The 15768-nt window shown below is 53.6% G+C and overlaps 2 protein-coding genes across 2 annotated transcripts; both read left to right on the forward strand.

Moving 5' to 3' along the window:
• Positions 1–549: 549 nt before the first annotated feature.
• On the forward strand, positions 550–6461 carry Ddx41 (DEAD-box helicase 41). Its single transcript, XM_021179795.2, has 17 exons — positions 550–656; positions 731–841; positions 1092–1251; positions 1333–1407; positions 1518–1578; positions 1712–1848; positions 2613–2685; positions 2785–2938; positions 3013–3149; positions 3939–4101; positions 4652–4783; positions 5022–5093; positions 5213–5309; positions 5457–5606; positions 5692–5763; positions 5850–5960; positions 6146–6461. Exons 1-17 carry the CDS (start codon positions 597–599, stop codon positions 6280–6282), a joined length of 1902 nt encoding a protein of 633 aa, XP_021035454.1. The 5' UTR covers positions 550–596; the 3' UTR covers positions 6283–6461.
• Positions 6462–6689: 228 nt separating this feature from the next.
• On the forward strand, positions 6690–14063 carry Dok3 (docking protein 3). The gene is made up of 5 exons (XM_021180839.3): positions 6690–8613; positions 9427–9732; positions 12742–12841; positions 12932–13104; positions 13192–14063. Exons 1-5 carry the CDS (start codon positions 8548–8550, stop codon positions 13879–13881), a joined length of 1335 nt encoding a protein of 444 aa, XP_021036498.1. The 5' UTR covers positions 6690–8547; the 3' UTR covers positions 13882–14063.
• Positions 14064–15768: the final 1705 nt, after the last annotated feature.

Consider the following 15768-nt stretch of genomic DNA (forward strand, 5'->3'; position numbering starts at 1 on the left):
CCTTCTCCTTTTCCCCTTACCTCACACCAGCCCCTGAGATCTCTGCAGATGCCCTAAGGAATCTGGTTATTTGCTCTACACTCTCAGCCCCTTTTCTGCTCTCCTGATGGTGACTCCTCCCTCCACTAACTCGAAAACCCAGATCCAGCATCTCTTCTGTGCTATCTCTAGCTTCCCAGGTGGTCACTCTGAGATGTATATCATTTACACACATAACATACAAGGTTAAAAAAGACCTTGACCATTATTTTACTTCCGACCCGTCGGAACAGCGGTGTTATCTCACACTAATGGGGAATAATATTCTGCGAGCACCGCTTGCAGGGCTGAGACTCCTGGCCGCCAGAGGGCACAACGCTCCCAGGGAGCGTGCGGAGGGTGGGGCGTGTTCAACAGATTCATCCTTTAACCTACGACTTGGGTCTTCTGCGCATGCCTCAAATCCTCCCGCTACCCACAAGGCTTCGCCAGACCCAATTGGCTCCGCTGCGCGTCCACAAACGCGCCGCTGGAAGAAGATTGTCCCGGTTCGCGATCCGGCGCTCACGCCGTTGCTAGGCGACCACAGCAGTTTTTCCTATCTGATTGGAGCTCAGATGCCCTGGCATTGCGCATGTGTGCGGCCTACGATGGAGGAGTCGGAACCCGAGCGGAAGGTGGGACTGAGGTTTGGTTCACGCGAGGGGGTGCGGGCAGGGGGAGGGGCCGCGGCTGACTCGGGTCTCCGCAGCGGGCACGCGCGGACGAGGCGACCGCGGGTGGGAGCCGCTCCGAGGACGAGGATGAGGACGACGAGGACTACGTACCCTATGTGCCGTTGCGGCAGCGCCGGCAGCTACTGGTGAGGGGCCGCATCCCTGGTGCAACGGCAACGTGTCCCCGGCCGTCAGCGGGAGGGGGGATCTGGGGAGCTGTAGTCCCACCTTGGGTCGTGGTTCTGAGGAAGACCAGGGACTAGTGAACCTGAGTTCCGGACAGACGTGCGCGTCAGTGCACACGACTCCCTTCCCGGAAAATGCCCTCCCGAGTGCTGTGCCCCCTCACCTGCCGGGTCGTGGGCTTGGCTCTGAGGGACACTGGTGGGACCTCAGCTCCAGAAGCTGCTGCAGCGAAGACGCAAGGGCGCTACGGAGGAAGAGCAGCAGGACAGTGGCAGTGAGCCCCGAGGAGATGAGGACGACATCCCGCTGGGCCCTCAGTCCAATGTCAGCCTCCTGGATCAGCACCAGCACCTCAAAGAGAAGGCTGAAGGTGGGCCTAGCAGGAAGGAGAGAGGACGGGCCTAGGCCGCAGTGCTCCTGCTTCTCTGACCTCTTCGGCTTCTTTTCTCAGCACGCAAGGAGTCTGCCAAGGAAAAGCAACTGAAGGAAGAAGAAAAGATTCTGGAGAGTGTGGCTGAAGGCCGAGGTACCATTATAGTTGGTTCAGAGTAGAGGTGGACTGAGCCACTTCCTCCCGATTTCAAAGGCGAGACCTCTTGGGTGGTCTTGCTCAATGAGCCATGTCTGTCTCCTCAGCCTTGATGTCAGTGAAGGAAATGGCCAAAGGCATCACCTATGACGATCCAATCAAAACTAGGTATGCCTTTCCAGTAAGTATATGAGGTTGGGACTGGCAGTGGTACCCTGACGCCCAGCTGTGCAGACTGGGGAGGGAGCTGCCCCACCATACTCTACCGTGTTGCCCTCTCCTGCCCATCGCCTACCCATAGTTGGACACCCCCGCGTTATGTCCTGAGCATGTCTGAGGAGCGGCATGAGCGAGTTCGGAAGAAGTATCACATCCTGGTGGAGGGGGATGGTATCCCGCCACCCATCAAGAGCTTCAAGGAGATGAAGTTTCCTGCAGGTACCCGAGGAGAAGGGAGGCACTGTGCTTTATCATCTTGCCCCTGTGAGATTATGTGTCCCAGCACCCACTGCGCTCAGCAGTGGGAATGGAGAGTTGGAGATAGGAGGTCTCTCTGTGGTTGTTGGTGGCACTTGGTTTGGGGGGAGGAGCTCTTTTGAGACAGGATCTCTTTCGGCAGCCCAGGCTGACCTCAAATCCAAAACAGTCCTCCTGCAGCATCCCTACTGAAAGCTCGTGCTAGCTAGCACTGGGGGCATAACCACCACACCCTGTGGGCAGTTGTGAAACCACGTGTCATTTTGGAGGCTTAATTGTCCCTGGTGCAACGGGACTCCTAGGTTCAGGGCTTATAGGCATGTCCCACCATTCCTCGCTAGAGGAAGGGTTTAATTTTTTGTTTTGTTTTGTTTTGTTTGAGACAGGGTTTCTCTGTGTAGCCCTGGCTGTCCTGGTACTCACTCTGTAGACCAGGCTAACCTTGAACTCAGAAATCTGCCTGATTCTTCCTCCCAAGTGCCGGGATTAAAGGCGTGTGCCACCACCGCCTAGCGAGGAAGGGTTTCTTTGGACTTATTTTCAGGTGCCTTGGCTATCTTCTGCTTCAACAGAGCTTCCATGAGAACTTAGGCCCAGTGAGCCAGTGGGCATTGGACCTACTGTTTTCTGACACCCCAGCCTCTGTTTCATGATTTACAACTTACAGGGAAGAACTAATTCTACCGGACTCAAGATGCCAATTAAACTCCTGTTCTTTACTACAGCTATCCTTCGGGGCCTGAAAAAAAAGGGCATCCTCCACCCAACACCCATTCAGATCCAGGGTATCCCTACCATGTAAGTGTGGGCTGTGAGTGTGACTGCAACAGAGAAGCCACGCCCATTTATCCAGCTGTCTCCTGCTGGGCCAGTCCTGAAGCTGTCCTTTCCTGACAGTCTGTCCGGTCGGGACATGATCGGCATTGCCTTCACGGGGTCAGGCAAGACACTGGTGTTCACATTGCCCGTCATCATGTTCTGCCTGGAACAGGAGAAGCGGTTGCCTTTCTCCAAGCGGGAGGGGCCTTATGGGCTCATCATCTGCCCCTCGGTAAGATAGGCTAATCCTGGGGTCGGGAGAAGGACTGTGCTGGCTTCCGGTACCAGCCTTGTCTCTGCCTATAGCGAGAGCTGGCTCGCCAAACCCACGGCATCCTGGAATATTACTGCCGTCTGCTGCAGGAGGACAGCTCACCCCTCCTTCGCTGTGCCCTCTGCATTGGGGGCATGTCGGTGAAGGAGCAGATGGAGACCATCCGACAGTACGTACTGATGATCTCGGGGGCATCCCCTGAGTGTCCGGAGAGGTAGAAGAAGCCTTTAGATTAGCTACTGCATGGGCCTCACACAGTTCTTCTGGGAGTCCAGTCCTTGAGGGAAAACGGTTTGGGGTAGGATGGAAAGATGTAGCTGGATATTGTGGGAATAGAACAAATGGAATGTCCCATTCTCTGGGATATTGGAAGTCAGAAAAGGCGTTGCAGGGAAGGTGCCATTTGAAATTGGGAGTCAGTTCAGGTAGAAAGCTCAGAGATTGAAGTCTGGGGTATCCAGAAAAATCAGAACTATTCACTGTGGTTAACCAGACTAAGGTACTGATGTGGACCGGACCCCAGTAGCACCTCTGCTCGGTCCTTTCCAGGTAGTGCAATCCTAGCAGACATCTCTAGCACTCTGGACCAGGCCCCAAGATGATAGTCATACCAGAACCCACCCTATGTCTGAGGTATTCCGAGGCTCAGGGAGGATGCAGGTGTATAACAGATAGCTCATCAGAAATGTGAGCCCAGCAAGGCCAGTAAAGGGGTGCAGGAACCAGGAGAAAACCTCTAGAGACTCAGGATAGCTCTTGTGGGGAAGGCATGACAAAATAAGTGCTGGCCAGAAAGGTCTAGCCCTTACTAAATAAGCTGCTTTTGTTATACAGAAGATAGCCTGGGAAGTGCTGAGAGCCAGGGGAGGAGACAGCGAAAGCACAAGGCAGTGTACAGCCTCTTGGTAGGTCATAGAGATACCCAGGAACCCAAAACTCAGGGTTTCTTTGTTCTCAGTGGTGTGCACATGATGGTAGCCACACCTGGACGCCTCATGGATTTGCTACAGAAGAAAATGGTCAGCCTAGACATCTGCCGCTACCTAGCCCTGGATGAAGCTGACCGCATGATTGACATGGGCTTTGAGGGTGACATTCGCACCATCTTCTCCTACTTCAAGGTGCCCGACCCCTGCACGTAAATACACTCATGTACTGCAAGCTGAGCTGCAGGGTCCCTGCACTGTATGCCCTCTGCTTCTCAGGCTCTGTGGCTCAGCTGTTCAGCATCCCCTGACAGCATCCCCTGTGTGCCCTCTGTCTAGTTCTGCATGCCCTTAGCCCAGTGGTCCTTTTTTTTTTTTTTTTGAGACAGGGTTTCTCTGTGTAGCTCTGGCTGCCCTGAAACTCACTTTGTAGACTAGGCTGGCCTCGAACTCAGAAATCCACCTGCTACCGCCTGCCTCCGCCTCCCGAGTGCTGAAATTAAAGGTGTGCACCACCATGCCCGACATAGCTCAGTGGTTCTTAACCTTCCTAACGATTGATGAGACAACAGCTCCTTGCAAGGTGGTGACCCAACCATAAAGTTAATTTATAGCACCACTTCATAACTGTAATGTTGTTACTATTGTGAATTATATTGTAAACATCTGATATGAAGGCTGTCTGATATGGGACCCCCCCCAAAGGGGTTGAGACCCTCAGGTTGAGAACCACCGCCTTTCTCAGGGCCAACGGCAGACTCTGCTCTTCAGTGCCACCATGCCGAAGAAGATTCAAAACTTTGCCAAGAGTGCCTTGGTAAAGCCTGTCACCATCAATGTGGGTCGTGCTGGAGCAGCCAGCCTTGATGTCATCCAGGTAGGCACACACTCCTTATAGACAGAGTCTTACTAGTATAGGCTAAAGCTGCCTTGCTCCCTTGAAGTTAACCAAAGAGTCCACCTGTGGCCTTTAGCCAAGGCCGTTCTTAGGCTGTCTAGTCCTCACAGCAAGGGGCTTCTGGTCACCTAGCGCAGACTGCGAGCCCAGCTCCAGTGTCGGCCATGACTGGTGAGCTGAACCTTGGGGTCCCCTGACCTGGCCCTTCTGGTGGCAGGAGGTGGAGTATGTGAAGGAGGAAGCCAAGATGGTGTACTTGCTTGAGTGCCTGCAGAAGACACCCCCACCTGTGAGTATAGCTGGGCCAGGCTGGGCCCAGAGTTCCCATGATAAAATGGGATGGGAGGGATGTATGCTAGGTGGGAGTCAGTGTGATACTTTCTAACTGGAGCGGCCTTTTCGGGGCAGGTGCTCATCTTTGCAGAGAAGAAAGCAGATGTGGATGCCATTCACGAATACCTCCTGCTCAAGGGTGTTGAGGCTGTAGCCATTCATGGGGGCAAAGGTCAGGATGGTCAACACATTGGCATAGCCCTGCTGCCATGACAGCTTCCTGCCTTCCTCTCTATCCCCTTCCCCTTCCCTGCCTGGCTAGCCTGCACTACTTCCAACACTCCTACTTTAGTTCTGACACCTACCTGACCCGCCCCAGACCAGGAAGAGCGGACCAAGGCCATTGAGGCATTCCGGGAAGGCAAGAAGGACGTCTTAGTGGCCACAGATGTGGCCTCTAAAGGCCTGGACTTTCCTGCCATCCAGCATGTCATCAACTATGACATGCCTGAAGAGATCGAAAACTATGGTACAGAGCATGGGGATTGGTGGGCTGGACAAGAGGAGGGCTAGGCCTCCGGGAAGTCGACCAGAGCCTGTTCCTTTCTTTGCAGTGCACAGAATTGGCCGCACTGGGCGTTCAGGAAACACAGGCATCGCTACCACCTTCATCAACAAGGCCTGCGGTGAGGCCCTCCACATAGCTGCCTGGCTCTGCCTTGGGTTCTGAAGCCAGGATAGACCCTAATGGTGCTCATTGTCTCTCCCTCAGATGAGTCAGTGCTCATGGACCTCAAAGCCTTGTTGCTGGAGGCCAAGCAGAAGGTACCACCTGTTCTGCAAGTGCTGCACTGTGGGGACGAGTCCATGCTGGACATTGGAGGTGAGTGCTGACTGTGTTGAGCAGGGGCTCTAGTCTTCAGTCTACAGCTGGGTTTCTTGGGGCTAGTAAGGCAAACAGATTGAAATACCAGGAATCCAGTGCTGGCTGGTAGGTCCAGCTGGGGTCAAGACCCAGGACCTGAAACTTGGTCCTGTGACCTTGCTGACCCTTCTCTTCACCCACAGGAGAACGGGGCTGTGCCTTCTGTGGAGGCCTTGGCCATCGGATCACTGACTGCCCCAAACTCGAAGCTATGCAGACCAAGCAGGTCAGCAACATTGGCCGCAAAGACTACCTGGCCCACAGCTCCATGGACTTCTGAGCCGTCTGTCTTCTCTCTTCTCCCCAAGAGTCCAATGCTAGGACACCGGCCATGTGTACACCAGCGCTCAAGACAAGAAGCCAGCCTCCCGGCCCAGCTGGCCTGGGCAGCCCCAGTGCCCTCAGAATTACTATTTTTGTTCTCTTCCCCAGCATTAAAGCACAGTCCCTTTTCTTGGACCAGTTCTTCCTCTCTCACCCACCTACCTGCCCCTTGGGTCCTGCACAAGCCTCTGCCTGCAGTACCACCCTGAGGCAAGACATCTGCAGCTTCCAGAGTTGCCAGCCTCCTATAGAACAGACTTGCTGGCTGGTGTCCCCATCTGGGCTCAGGGTATCTGGTCAGGAATGCCTTGTAACTTGGGAGCCACTGTTAGGGGGTCACAGGGAAATGTTTGTGTCCTGGTTTCCCTCCTATCTGACACTGCCATCAGCTTTAGTCTTCCCTGTAATGGCTGCCCTCCCTGCCTGTGCAAGTTCCCAGCCAGAAGTCCTCTGCTCTGTCTGCTGAGGAAGTGGCAGATGCCACAGAACTGTCATTCTGGCCACAGGCACCCTCTAACTCTGTCCTGCCCCACTCTTCCCTGGGCTATAAAGACAGAAACCAGCCAGGCTGACGCTGCCACAGCTGGGGAGCCACAGGTAAGATGTGTACATGCAGATGTTGCAAGACTGGCTGGCCCACCAACCAGGACATCACCTTGCAGTAAGAAGGCCAAAGGAAAGGTACAGCAGGTTGCAGGTGTCTCCTCGCAGCCCTTCTGCATGGGGACTCTGCAAGGCTTGTGCTGACTCAGCAAAGGTAGCAGTTGCTCAGTCTGGCTGTTACTCGGTGTGTGGCCTCAGGCAAGTTACTCAAGTTATCAGCCTTGATTTCCTCATCGCTGAACTGTCAATGAGAACGCAGAGGGCAGAATCAGGCTGTGTGAGCTCAGAGCTGCCTGGGCCACAACCACGGTGGGCATGGAGCCAAGTGCCAAAGACCTCATGGGTGTATTTCCATGTGTACTGTGTAACACCCCCCCCAAACAGCATTCCTCAGATGAGTTACAGCATTCTTACACAAAGTGACATTACACAGGTGACAAGATACTTCCATAATTTGTATTCATGCAAAGCCCCAAAACTGGCCTCCAGTACAAGGCAGGTCAGGTGGGGTAGGGCAAAGCCACTGGGCAGGAAGCAATGCTTTAAAGCATGTGACCTCCCTGGGGAGCATACTGGGGGCCTGCCGCCCACACTCACGACAAACAGTGAGACTGGATATGGAGCCCTTGAGGCCTGCTGCCTGAAATGTCTGTTGTGTGGGGCTTCACTCTCCAGCCTTGGAGAGCAGTCAGGCAAGGCCTCCAGGAGGAAGCAGCTACCTGTGGCAGGGCAGGGCAGTGGTAAGGGGTGCCCAGAAGGGCCTCATCTGAAGAACTGCACTTCAGGGATTAAAGGCAAGCGAGAGCAGATGGTGTAGAGTTGCCCAGACTAGACTCAAGGGAACAACAGGATTGGTGGACACAGCCAGGGAGGGCCCAGGTGGTGTGAGGATCGAGAGGAGAAAGTGAGCTTTAGAAATATTTCTGAGCCGGGCGTGGTGGCGCACGCCTTTAATCCCAGCACTCGGGAGGCAGAGGCAGGCGGATTTCTGAGTTCGAGGCCGGCCTGGTCTACAAAGTGAGTTCCAGGACAGCCAGGGCTACACAGAGAAACCCTGTCTCGAAAAACCAAAAAACAAAAAAAAAAAAAAAAGAAATATTTCTGAGTGATAACATCAGTTGCCTTAGCACACCCAAGGCCCTGGGTTGAACCCAGTCCTAGAAGAAAGGCAAATGTGCCACTCAGAATGGCAGCCAGTTGAGCAATGTGGAAAGAGAAGGGTCCAAGACTGTGTACTCCCATCCTCACGGTGCACAGCTGTCTGGGAATGGGGGAGGGTTCGGAGCTCATGACTCAGGGTGTCCACCCTGTGGTCAGACACTCAGATCCGGCTGATCCAGGTGCATGTGCAAGAGGCGGTCCTTGCCCCACACCCCATCCCCAACCCCGCTGGCCTCAAGCTCCCCATAGGCAGGTATGGTCTCCTTGGAGCAGCAAGAACCCTAAGGGAGAGATTGGTTCTGAGCACTGTCCCTTAAGTGAAGCCTGGGCTCCCCTCCCCCTGGCCCTGCAGCTGTCTCTGGACAGAGGGAGGGGGAAGTGGCCAAAAAACGAGAAGTAAGAGAAGTTCCTGTCCAGCCTGTACCAGTCTCCTCGGAACTTCAGAACTGCAGTGGCCATGGAGTCTGTGGAGCCCCCTGTCAAAGACGGCATCCTCTACCAGCAGCACGTGAAGTTTGGCAAGGTGGGAACCCCAGGCTGCCAGCCATGGGCAGAGGAGGGAAACCCCTGCTTGGTCACACAGCTTAACTAGACCTGAGGGAACTGGGGACGGGGTCTGGGTGAGGTGAAACCCGGCAATTTGAAAGTGGAGGCTCTTGGCCCAAGAAGGTTAGGGATGAAGCATCCTTTGTAAGACTGCCTCACATAGTGGTAGAGATGCCCAGACCACGAGAGGACTATAAGAATCAAAACCTATGTGTATAATGGCTCCAAGGCTCCTGGAGAAGGCCAGGGCCTGTGTGGCGGGAGCCCTCCGAGGATGGAGCAGACAAAGGCTGGTTCTCCGGGTACTGGGGAGGAGATGGGGTGAGGATTGGCTTTTTGTTTTTTTCTCCTTGAGCATCAGTCTGTACACCCACAGTTAAGCTACAGCTGCACCTGGGCAGATAAACCGTCTGTTTCCTTCGCTAGATGTCATTTGCATGTTTCCTTCCTTACCAGCATGAAGCAGAGGCTGCCTTCCCACCCCACCCAGCCCATGGCCCAAGTGCCCTTTTGGGTTGTGTAACAACAGTGTCAGTTGCTCTGCCCCAACCATTAGATACTAGTAACTGTGCAGGTCATCCAGATGAGGGCAAGGTGTGATTTGAACTCAGGGCTGACCAACCCCAAGTATGGACTTCTCCCTGCCTACCCCTGCCCCAGCAAGGCCTCCTCCTTCCTCTGTAGCCTAAAGTCTTAGGAAGGCAGAAGTCAGCTAGCCAGTTGTTAAGCAGCTTACACAGAGCCAAGGGGCAGGGGGTAGCTTTGTTCCCAAGGGTCTCCTTTCTTACAGAAATGCTGGCGCAAAGTGTGGGCTCTGCTGTATGCGGGAGGCCCATCAGGCGTAGCTCGGCTAGAAAGCTGGGACGTGCGTGATGGTGGCCTGGGACCAGCAGGCGACAGGTCCACAGGGCCCAGCCGTCGAGGGGAACGCCGGGTCATACGCTTGGCTGACTGTGTATCTGTCCTGCCTGCGGATGGCGAGAGCTGTCCCAGAGACACTGGTGCCTTCCTGATTACCACCACTGAGCGAAGCCACCTGCTGGCTGCACAGCACCGCCAGTCCTGGGTGGACCCCATCTGCCAGCTGGCCTTCCCGGTGAGTGATGTGAACTAGCCTGCTGGGACCACCTCACCCCACTCACCCATGTCCTTGCTTAGTCAGATCCTGCCACGTGGTAAACATTGCCAAACCCTGCGAATATGAGCAACAGCTTAGAAACCCATAGAAGGATCCTATATTCTATGCATGTTATAGAGAAAATGAAACCGTAGGTCAGGAGGATGCGTGGGCCTGAGCCCTGAATGACAAGAGCAAGCCCCCAAGGCAGCAGTCTGAGACAGGTGTCTGAGCCAAATGGACAGGTACTGCAATACAATGGTATCATGAGCAAAGGCCCTGGGGCAGGAAAACATGGTGTGTGTAAAGGAGCAGAAGTAGGCCAACCAGCGGCTTAGGCACACAAGTGTGAAGACGTTGGAATGTTCAGTGAGAGCCTATTGAATCCACTTGGGGCCACGTGTGGGTGAGAGGTTTTCTGATGGACCGAAGGGGATGGCTTTGGGTATTAAAGCCAGAGGCTAATGGTGGTAAAGTCTCAGGGTTCATGACAGAAGAGACAAACACGCCTGACTTCCTCAGCAAGTTGATCTTGGGAGGCAGAGCAGCTGGAGAGATGGCTCAGCGGGTAAGAGCACTGACTGCTATTCCAAAGGTCTTGAGTTCAAATCCCAGCAACCACATGGTGGCTCACAACCATCTGTAATGAGATCTGATGCCCTCTTCTGGTGTGTCTGAAGACAGCTACAGTGTACTTACATGTAATAAATAAATAAATCTTAAAAAAAAAAAAAAAAAAAGAGCACTGGCTGCTCTGTGGAGGTCCTGGGTTCAATTCCCAGCACCCACATGGCAGCTCAGAACTGTAAGTCCCAGGGGTTCAGACACCCCTTTCTGACCTCCATGGGCACTGTACGTATGTGGCACACAGACACAGCATCCTTACATATAACAATAGGTAGTAACCACTTAAAGAAAAATCCATCATGACGCCATTATACGGCTGCCATTCTCCCCACTTGACATATAGCCCAGAGAATGAAAGAAGGTGCGGGCAGAACGTGGGCCAGTGCTCACAGCAGCACTGTGTAATCCCCCACAGTGAGACAGCACAAGACCATCCCCCAAGGAAGAGATAAACCAGACCTTGGGCTGGGCCAGGTGCCACAGTCTATGACCTCAGCATTTGGAAGGCAGAGGGAGAAGGATCAGTTCCGTGGCCAGTTCCAGGCCAGCCTGGGCTACTTGAGACCCTGTCTCAAAACCAAGATAAAGAACAACTAATGTTGAAATATGACATAAGACACCAAACGGCAACATGTGCGATTTCCTAATGTTTAAACTTCACAGGACACTCAGAATAAGGATATCGGCATAGCCAGGCGGCAGGTGCATGTGGTGCTCAGGGAGAGGGTTCCGACAGCTGCCTCATGGGGACAGGCTTCTGTTGGACACAATGGCAGGTTCTGGATTAGGTGCTGCTGACAACTGTACAAACTTGTGAATGTACCAAAATCCACCGAACTGGGTGCCTTAAAATAGCAATGTTGAGGACTGGAGAAATGAGTCTGTAGTTAAAAGCACTGACTGCTCTCCCAGAGTAGCTGAGTTCAGTTCCCAGCACCCACATGGCAGCTCACAGCTGTCTGTAACTCCAGTTCCAGAGGACCTGACACCCTCACACCAATACTCATAAAATGAAATTGGAAAAATAAAAAAGAATAGTAGTCTTCACTTGTATTGTTGGTTTGTTTTGAGACAAAGGTTTCTCCGTGTAGCCCTGGCTCTTCTAGAACTTACTCTGTAGACCAGGCTAGCTCTGATCCACCTGCTTACCTCCCAAATGTTGAGATTAAAGGCATGCACCGCTTGCACGGCTACTACCACACCACCACCGAGCTTATCACTTTTGTTTTTTAATTAAGACACGCACAGAGAGCCAGGCAGTGGTGGCATGCACAGAGAGCCAGGCAGTGGTGGCACATTCCTTTAGTCCCTGTGCTTGGGAGGCAGAGTCTGGTCAGTCTCTGAGTTCAAGGCCAGCCTGGTGTACAAGGAAATAAGTGAGTTCCAGGACAGCCAGGGCTACACAGAGAAACCCTGTCTTTTTTTTTTTAAAGATTTATTTATTTATTATATGTAAGTACACTGTAGCTATACTTCAGACACTCCAGAAGAGGGCGCCAGATCTCGTTACGGATGGTTGTGAGCCACCATGTGGTTGCTGGGATTTGAACTCTGGACCTTCGGAAGAGCAGTCGGGTGCTCTTACCCACTGAGCCATCTCACCAGCCCCCGAGAAACCCTGTCTTGAAAAATAATAATAATAAAGGAAAGAAAGAAAAGCACAGATGGTCAGTGGTGGCGCACACCTTTAATCCCAGTACTTGGGAGGCAGAGGCAGGCGGATTTCTGAGTTTGAGGCCAACCTGCTCTACAGAGTGAGTTCCAGGACAGCCAAGGCTACACAGAGAAACCCTGTCTCGAAAAAACAAAAAAACAAAAAACAAAAAAAAACAAAAAAAGAAAGAGAGAGAGTAAAATAGAAAAAAAGAAAAGCACAGGACGAAGTAAAGGAAGAGGAGGAGGGGTTAGGCTTTGGCGGTGCTCATGGGTCAAGGTGATCATGGTGGCCATTTCCTAACAGATAAGGACTGGCTGTAGGATGGAGGTCAGGGGAGGTCAAGGGTGACTTGCAAGTGACTATAGAAGAAGCCCAGACATTTGCTTGGTGCTACCCCTGCCTCTTCACTGCTGCATGCCCCCAGAGCTATATGCAAGCCAGCACATGGGCTGTAGATGCATGCTTGCAGTTGCTTAGTGCCTGATGGCACCAGGAATAGCCTTACTCCAAGACCAACACTACCAGGGGAGCCCAGTGGGGAGTGCTGCCCCATAGTACAGATAGGAAATGACTCAGGAGAGCCCGGCAGTGTGGGTCAGAGTGGGACCTGGTGGTGGAAGTTTTGTCTGCTGAGCCCATGAAAGGGATGGGGGGGGAGGAAGAACAGGGTGGACTCTAACGGACGACTTAAATCTATTCCTCAGGGTACCGGAGAATGTTCGTCAGGATCAGGACAGGCTGAGAGTCCAAAAAGGGGCTTTGTTCCCATGGAGGAAAACTCTATCTACTCCTCCTGGCAGGAAGGTGAATTGGGGGAGACCCTGGGGCAGCCTTGCCCCTACCCCAGTAGTGGTGTCTGGGAACTGATGAAATGCCCTTGCTTCCCGAGTACAGTGACCGAGTTTCCCGTGATCGTGCAGAGGACAGAGGCCACCGCCCGCTGCCAGCTGAAAGGACCCTACCTCCTGGTGCTGGGTCAAGATGACATCCAACTGAGGGAGACATCCAAGCCCCAGGCCTGTTTTAGCTGGCCCTACCGTTTCCTGCGCAAGTACGGCTCTGACAAGGTGAGGTGCCGGGCACCCAGGCGGTAAGTGGTCAGTGCCCTGGCTGCTTGGCGGCCACTGATCCCTGCCCGTGTCACTTGTGTGCAGGGTGTGTTCTCTTTTGAGGCTGGCCGACGCTGTGACTCAGGTGAGGGCCTTTTTGCCTTCAGTAGCCCGCGTGCCCCAGACATATGTGGGGCTGTGGCTGCCGCCATTGCCCGTCAGCGGGAGCGTCTTCCAGAGCTGGCCATGTCCCCACCCTGCCCCCTGCCTCGGGCCCTCTCCCTGCCCTCCCTAGAGCCCCCTGGAGAGCTTCGGGAGGTAGCCCCAGGATTTGAGCTGCCCACTTCCAAAAAGCTGCCTCTAACTGATCCCGGGCCTCAAAGCCTACCACTGCTGCTCAACCCCACACAAGAAGGACCGGCATCCGGTCTCTATGCGTCCGTGTGCAAGCAGACCAGCAAGCACACAGGCATGGCGGAGCATCTCTATGAGAACGTGTGCATGCTGGAGGCCAGCCCTGGGCTGACCAATGGGGGTCCTGAAGCCCAAGAGGGCCCCCCTGGTGGCCGCAGCCCCCTGGGCAGCCCCATCTACCATAACACTGAGGATCTGAGTTGGCCTGGCTCGGCCCACGACAGCAATCTGGAAGCCCAGTACCGGAGGCTGCTGGAACTGGAGTTGGATGAGACCGGAAGCGCCAGCCGCTCTGGAGCACAGGCAGGCATCAAGGCCAAGCTGGTGACCCTGCTGACCCGAGAACGGAAGAAGGGCCCCGCCCCCTGTGACCGGCCCTGAAGGCCTGAGTGGCCAGCCACTGCAGGACAGAGGTGATCTCCCAAGACCAGGAACAACTTCAAACATATCCCGTCTACTCTGACCTGCAGGGACAAGCCAGGTGGCCCAGGGAGGAGCCACACTCTGCCCTACCTCCTCCCTCAGACTGTACAGATTGACCAGTAATAAAGCTTGCCTATCAACTTCCCCTCCATTCTGCCTCTGGCCCACAGTTCACACTGCCTCACTTTCTCCGGGATCCCCACTGGCACACAGTACCCTTGCGTTCAATGTAGCAAACACCAGGCTTGACACTGGGCCCCAGGCGCCTAGTGTCCTGAGCCTGACTTGAGCCACCACTGGGCTAAAAGCTGCTTGAGCAGATGAACATGAGGCACGTGGGTTGGGCTCTGTGTGGCTCTGTGCAGCAGGCAAGACAACCAAACAGAAGGAGATGTAAGGCCTGTTGACAGAAGTGCTCCAGACCTGAGTCAGAAGGGTGAGCATGGCCCAACCAGGCGGACTGTGAACCTGGCCTTTCCAGGCTCAGGAGAGTCATTCACAGACCAGTCAGGGCCTTTTGTCCTGCAGTAAACTGGCTCTCCTCCTTGGAAAAGCTACCAGTTAGACTTGGCCAAGAACAGCCAAGCTCTGGCGAAGGTGCCGAGCACTAGGGGGTATGGGGTGAGGGACAAACAGAAGGGCTACCGCTTGTTTACATCCAAAACACTAGTGGCTGATGGGACTTAGGCAGTCAGCAGACACATCTGGAGAACCTCTGGCTGTTTTACCAACTAGAAAGAAACTAAAACTAAGATAAAGACATATGGGAAGGGAGTCAGAACTCAGTGGTATAGGACCTACCTGGTATGAGGTAGACCCTGGGTTCAGTGTTCAGCACCATACACACATGGAGAAGAAAGCACAGGCTGCCTTACTCAGAAGGCAGAAGCAGATGGAACTCTGTTTGAGGACAGCCTGGTCTTCATAGCAAGTTCTAAGTCAGCTGAACATACAAAATGAGAGCATACCTCAAAACAAATTTTAAAAACCCTCCCCCAAAACATCTACAACACCGAAAAGACTAGATTATGTATGAGACCTAATCCTCCATTAAGATTTTTCACCTGAGGTGAGGTAGGGGTTAGAGAGATGGCTCAGCAGTTAAGAGCACTGACTGCTTGTTCTGCCAGAGGATCCGAGTTCAAAACCAAATGCCCTCTTCTGCCTTCCATGGGCTTGCATGCAGTACACAGACAAGTGTGCCCTTAAAACATCTGTACACAGCCGGGCAGTGGTGGCACACGCCTTTAATCCCAGCACTTGGGAGGCAGGGGCAGGCAGGTTTCTGAGTTCGAGGCCAGCCTGGTCTACAGAGTGAGTTCCAGGACAGCCAGGGCTATACAGAGAAACCCTGTCTCGAAAAAAACAAAATCTGTACACATAAAGAACAAAGGAAACAACTATTCTCTTTATAAGTTCTGCTGAGATTGGGGGTGGGATGATAGCTTGCCAAATAAAGAATGTGTGAACCCACAAAACAGCCATGGTGAGATGCTACCTGTATCCTCAGCTCCTGGCAGGCAGAGATAAGATCCCCGTGGCGAACTGGCTAGGTGGACTAGCTAGAATCAGTGAGCCACAGTTTCAGAGACTCAGAGCAAAGTAGAAGGCGGTGAAGAAAGATGCTCATTGTTAACGTTTGACTTAAACACAGGACACACACACACACACACACATGTATATGAAACTCACACTCATGCACACATGCCACACACATGCACATGCAGAGAGTTTTACCAGTGCCTACGCGGTTCCAGTCATGAGAGGAACAGCCCGTGTTCTCCAGGTGCCAGCCTTCCTGAACGAGATAATTAACCAGGGCCTGTTTTCTGCTCCCTGCTGCCT

Source organism: Mus caroli, unplaced genomic scaffold (assembly GCF_978045245.1).
Source record: "Mus caroli unplaced genomic scaffold, Mus_caroli_1 scaffold_15, whole genome shotgun sequence".
Taxonomy (NCBI): Eukaryota; Metazoa; Chordata; class Mammalia; order Rodentia; family Muridae; genus Mus; species Mus caroli.

What these genes read in the sequence shown, in the direction of transcription:
- Dok3 (XM_021180839.3), top strand. Translation starts at nt 8,548, where the DNA reads ATGGAGTCTGTGGAGCCCCCTGTCAAAGACGGCATCCTCTACCAGCAG. An exon ending in TCTGCCAGCTGGCCTTCCCG is followed by an intron (nt 9,733 to 12,741) that starts GTGAGTGATGTG and finishes TCTATTCCTCAG; the next exon opens with GGTACCGGAGAATGTTCGTC. An exon ending in CTACTCCTCCTGGCAGGAAG is followed by an intron (nt 12,842 to 12,931) that starts GTGAATTGGGGG and finishes TCCCGAGTACAG; the next exon opens with TGACCGAGTTTCCCGTGATC.
- Ddx41 (XM_021179795.2), top strand. Translation starts at nt 597, where the DNA reads ATGCCCTGGCATTGCGCATGTGTGCGGCCTACGATGGAGGAGTCGGAA. An exon ending in CCTCAAAGAGAAGGCTGAAG is followed by an intron (nt 1,252 to 1,332) that starts GTGGGCCTAGCA and finishes TTCTTTTCTCAG; the next exon opens with CACGCAAGGAGTCTGCCAAG. An exon ending in CCAGCCTTGATGTCATCCAG is followed by an intron (nt 4,784 to 5,021) that starts GTAGGCACACAC and finishes TTCTGGTGGCAG; the next exon opens with GAGGTGGAGTATGTGAAGGA.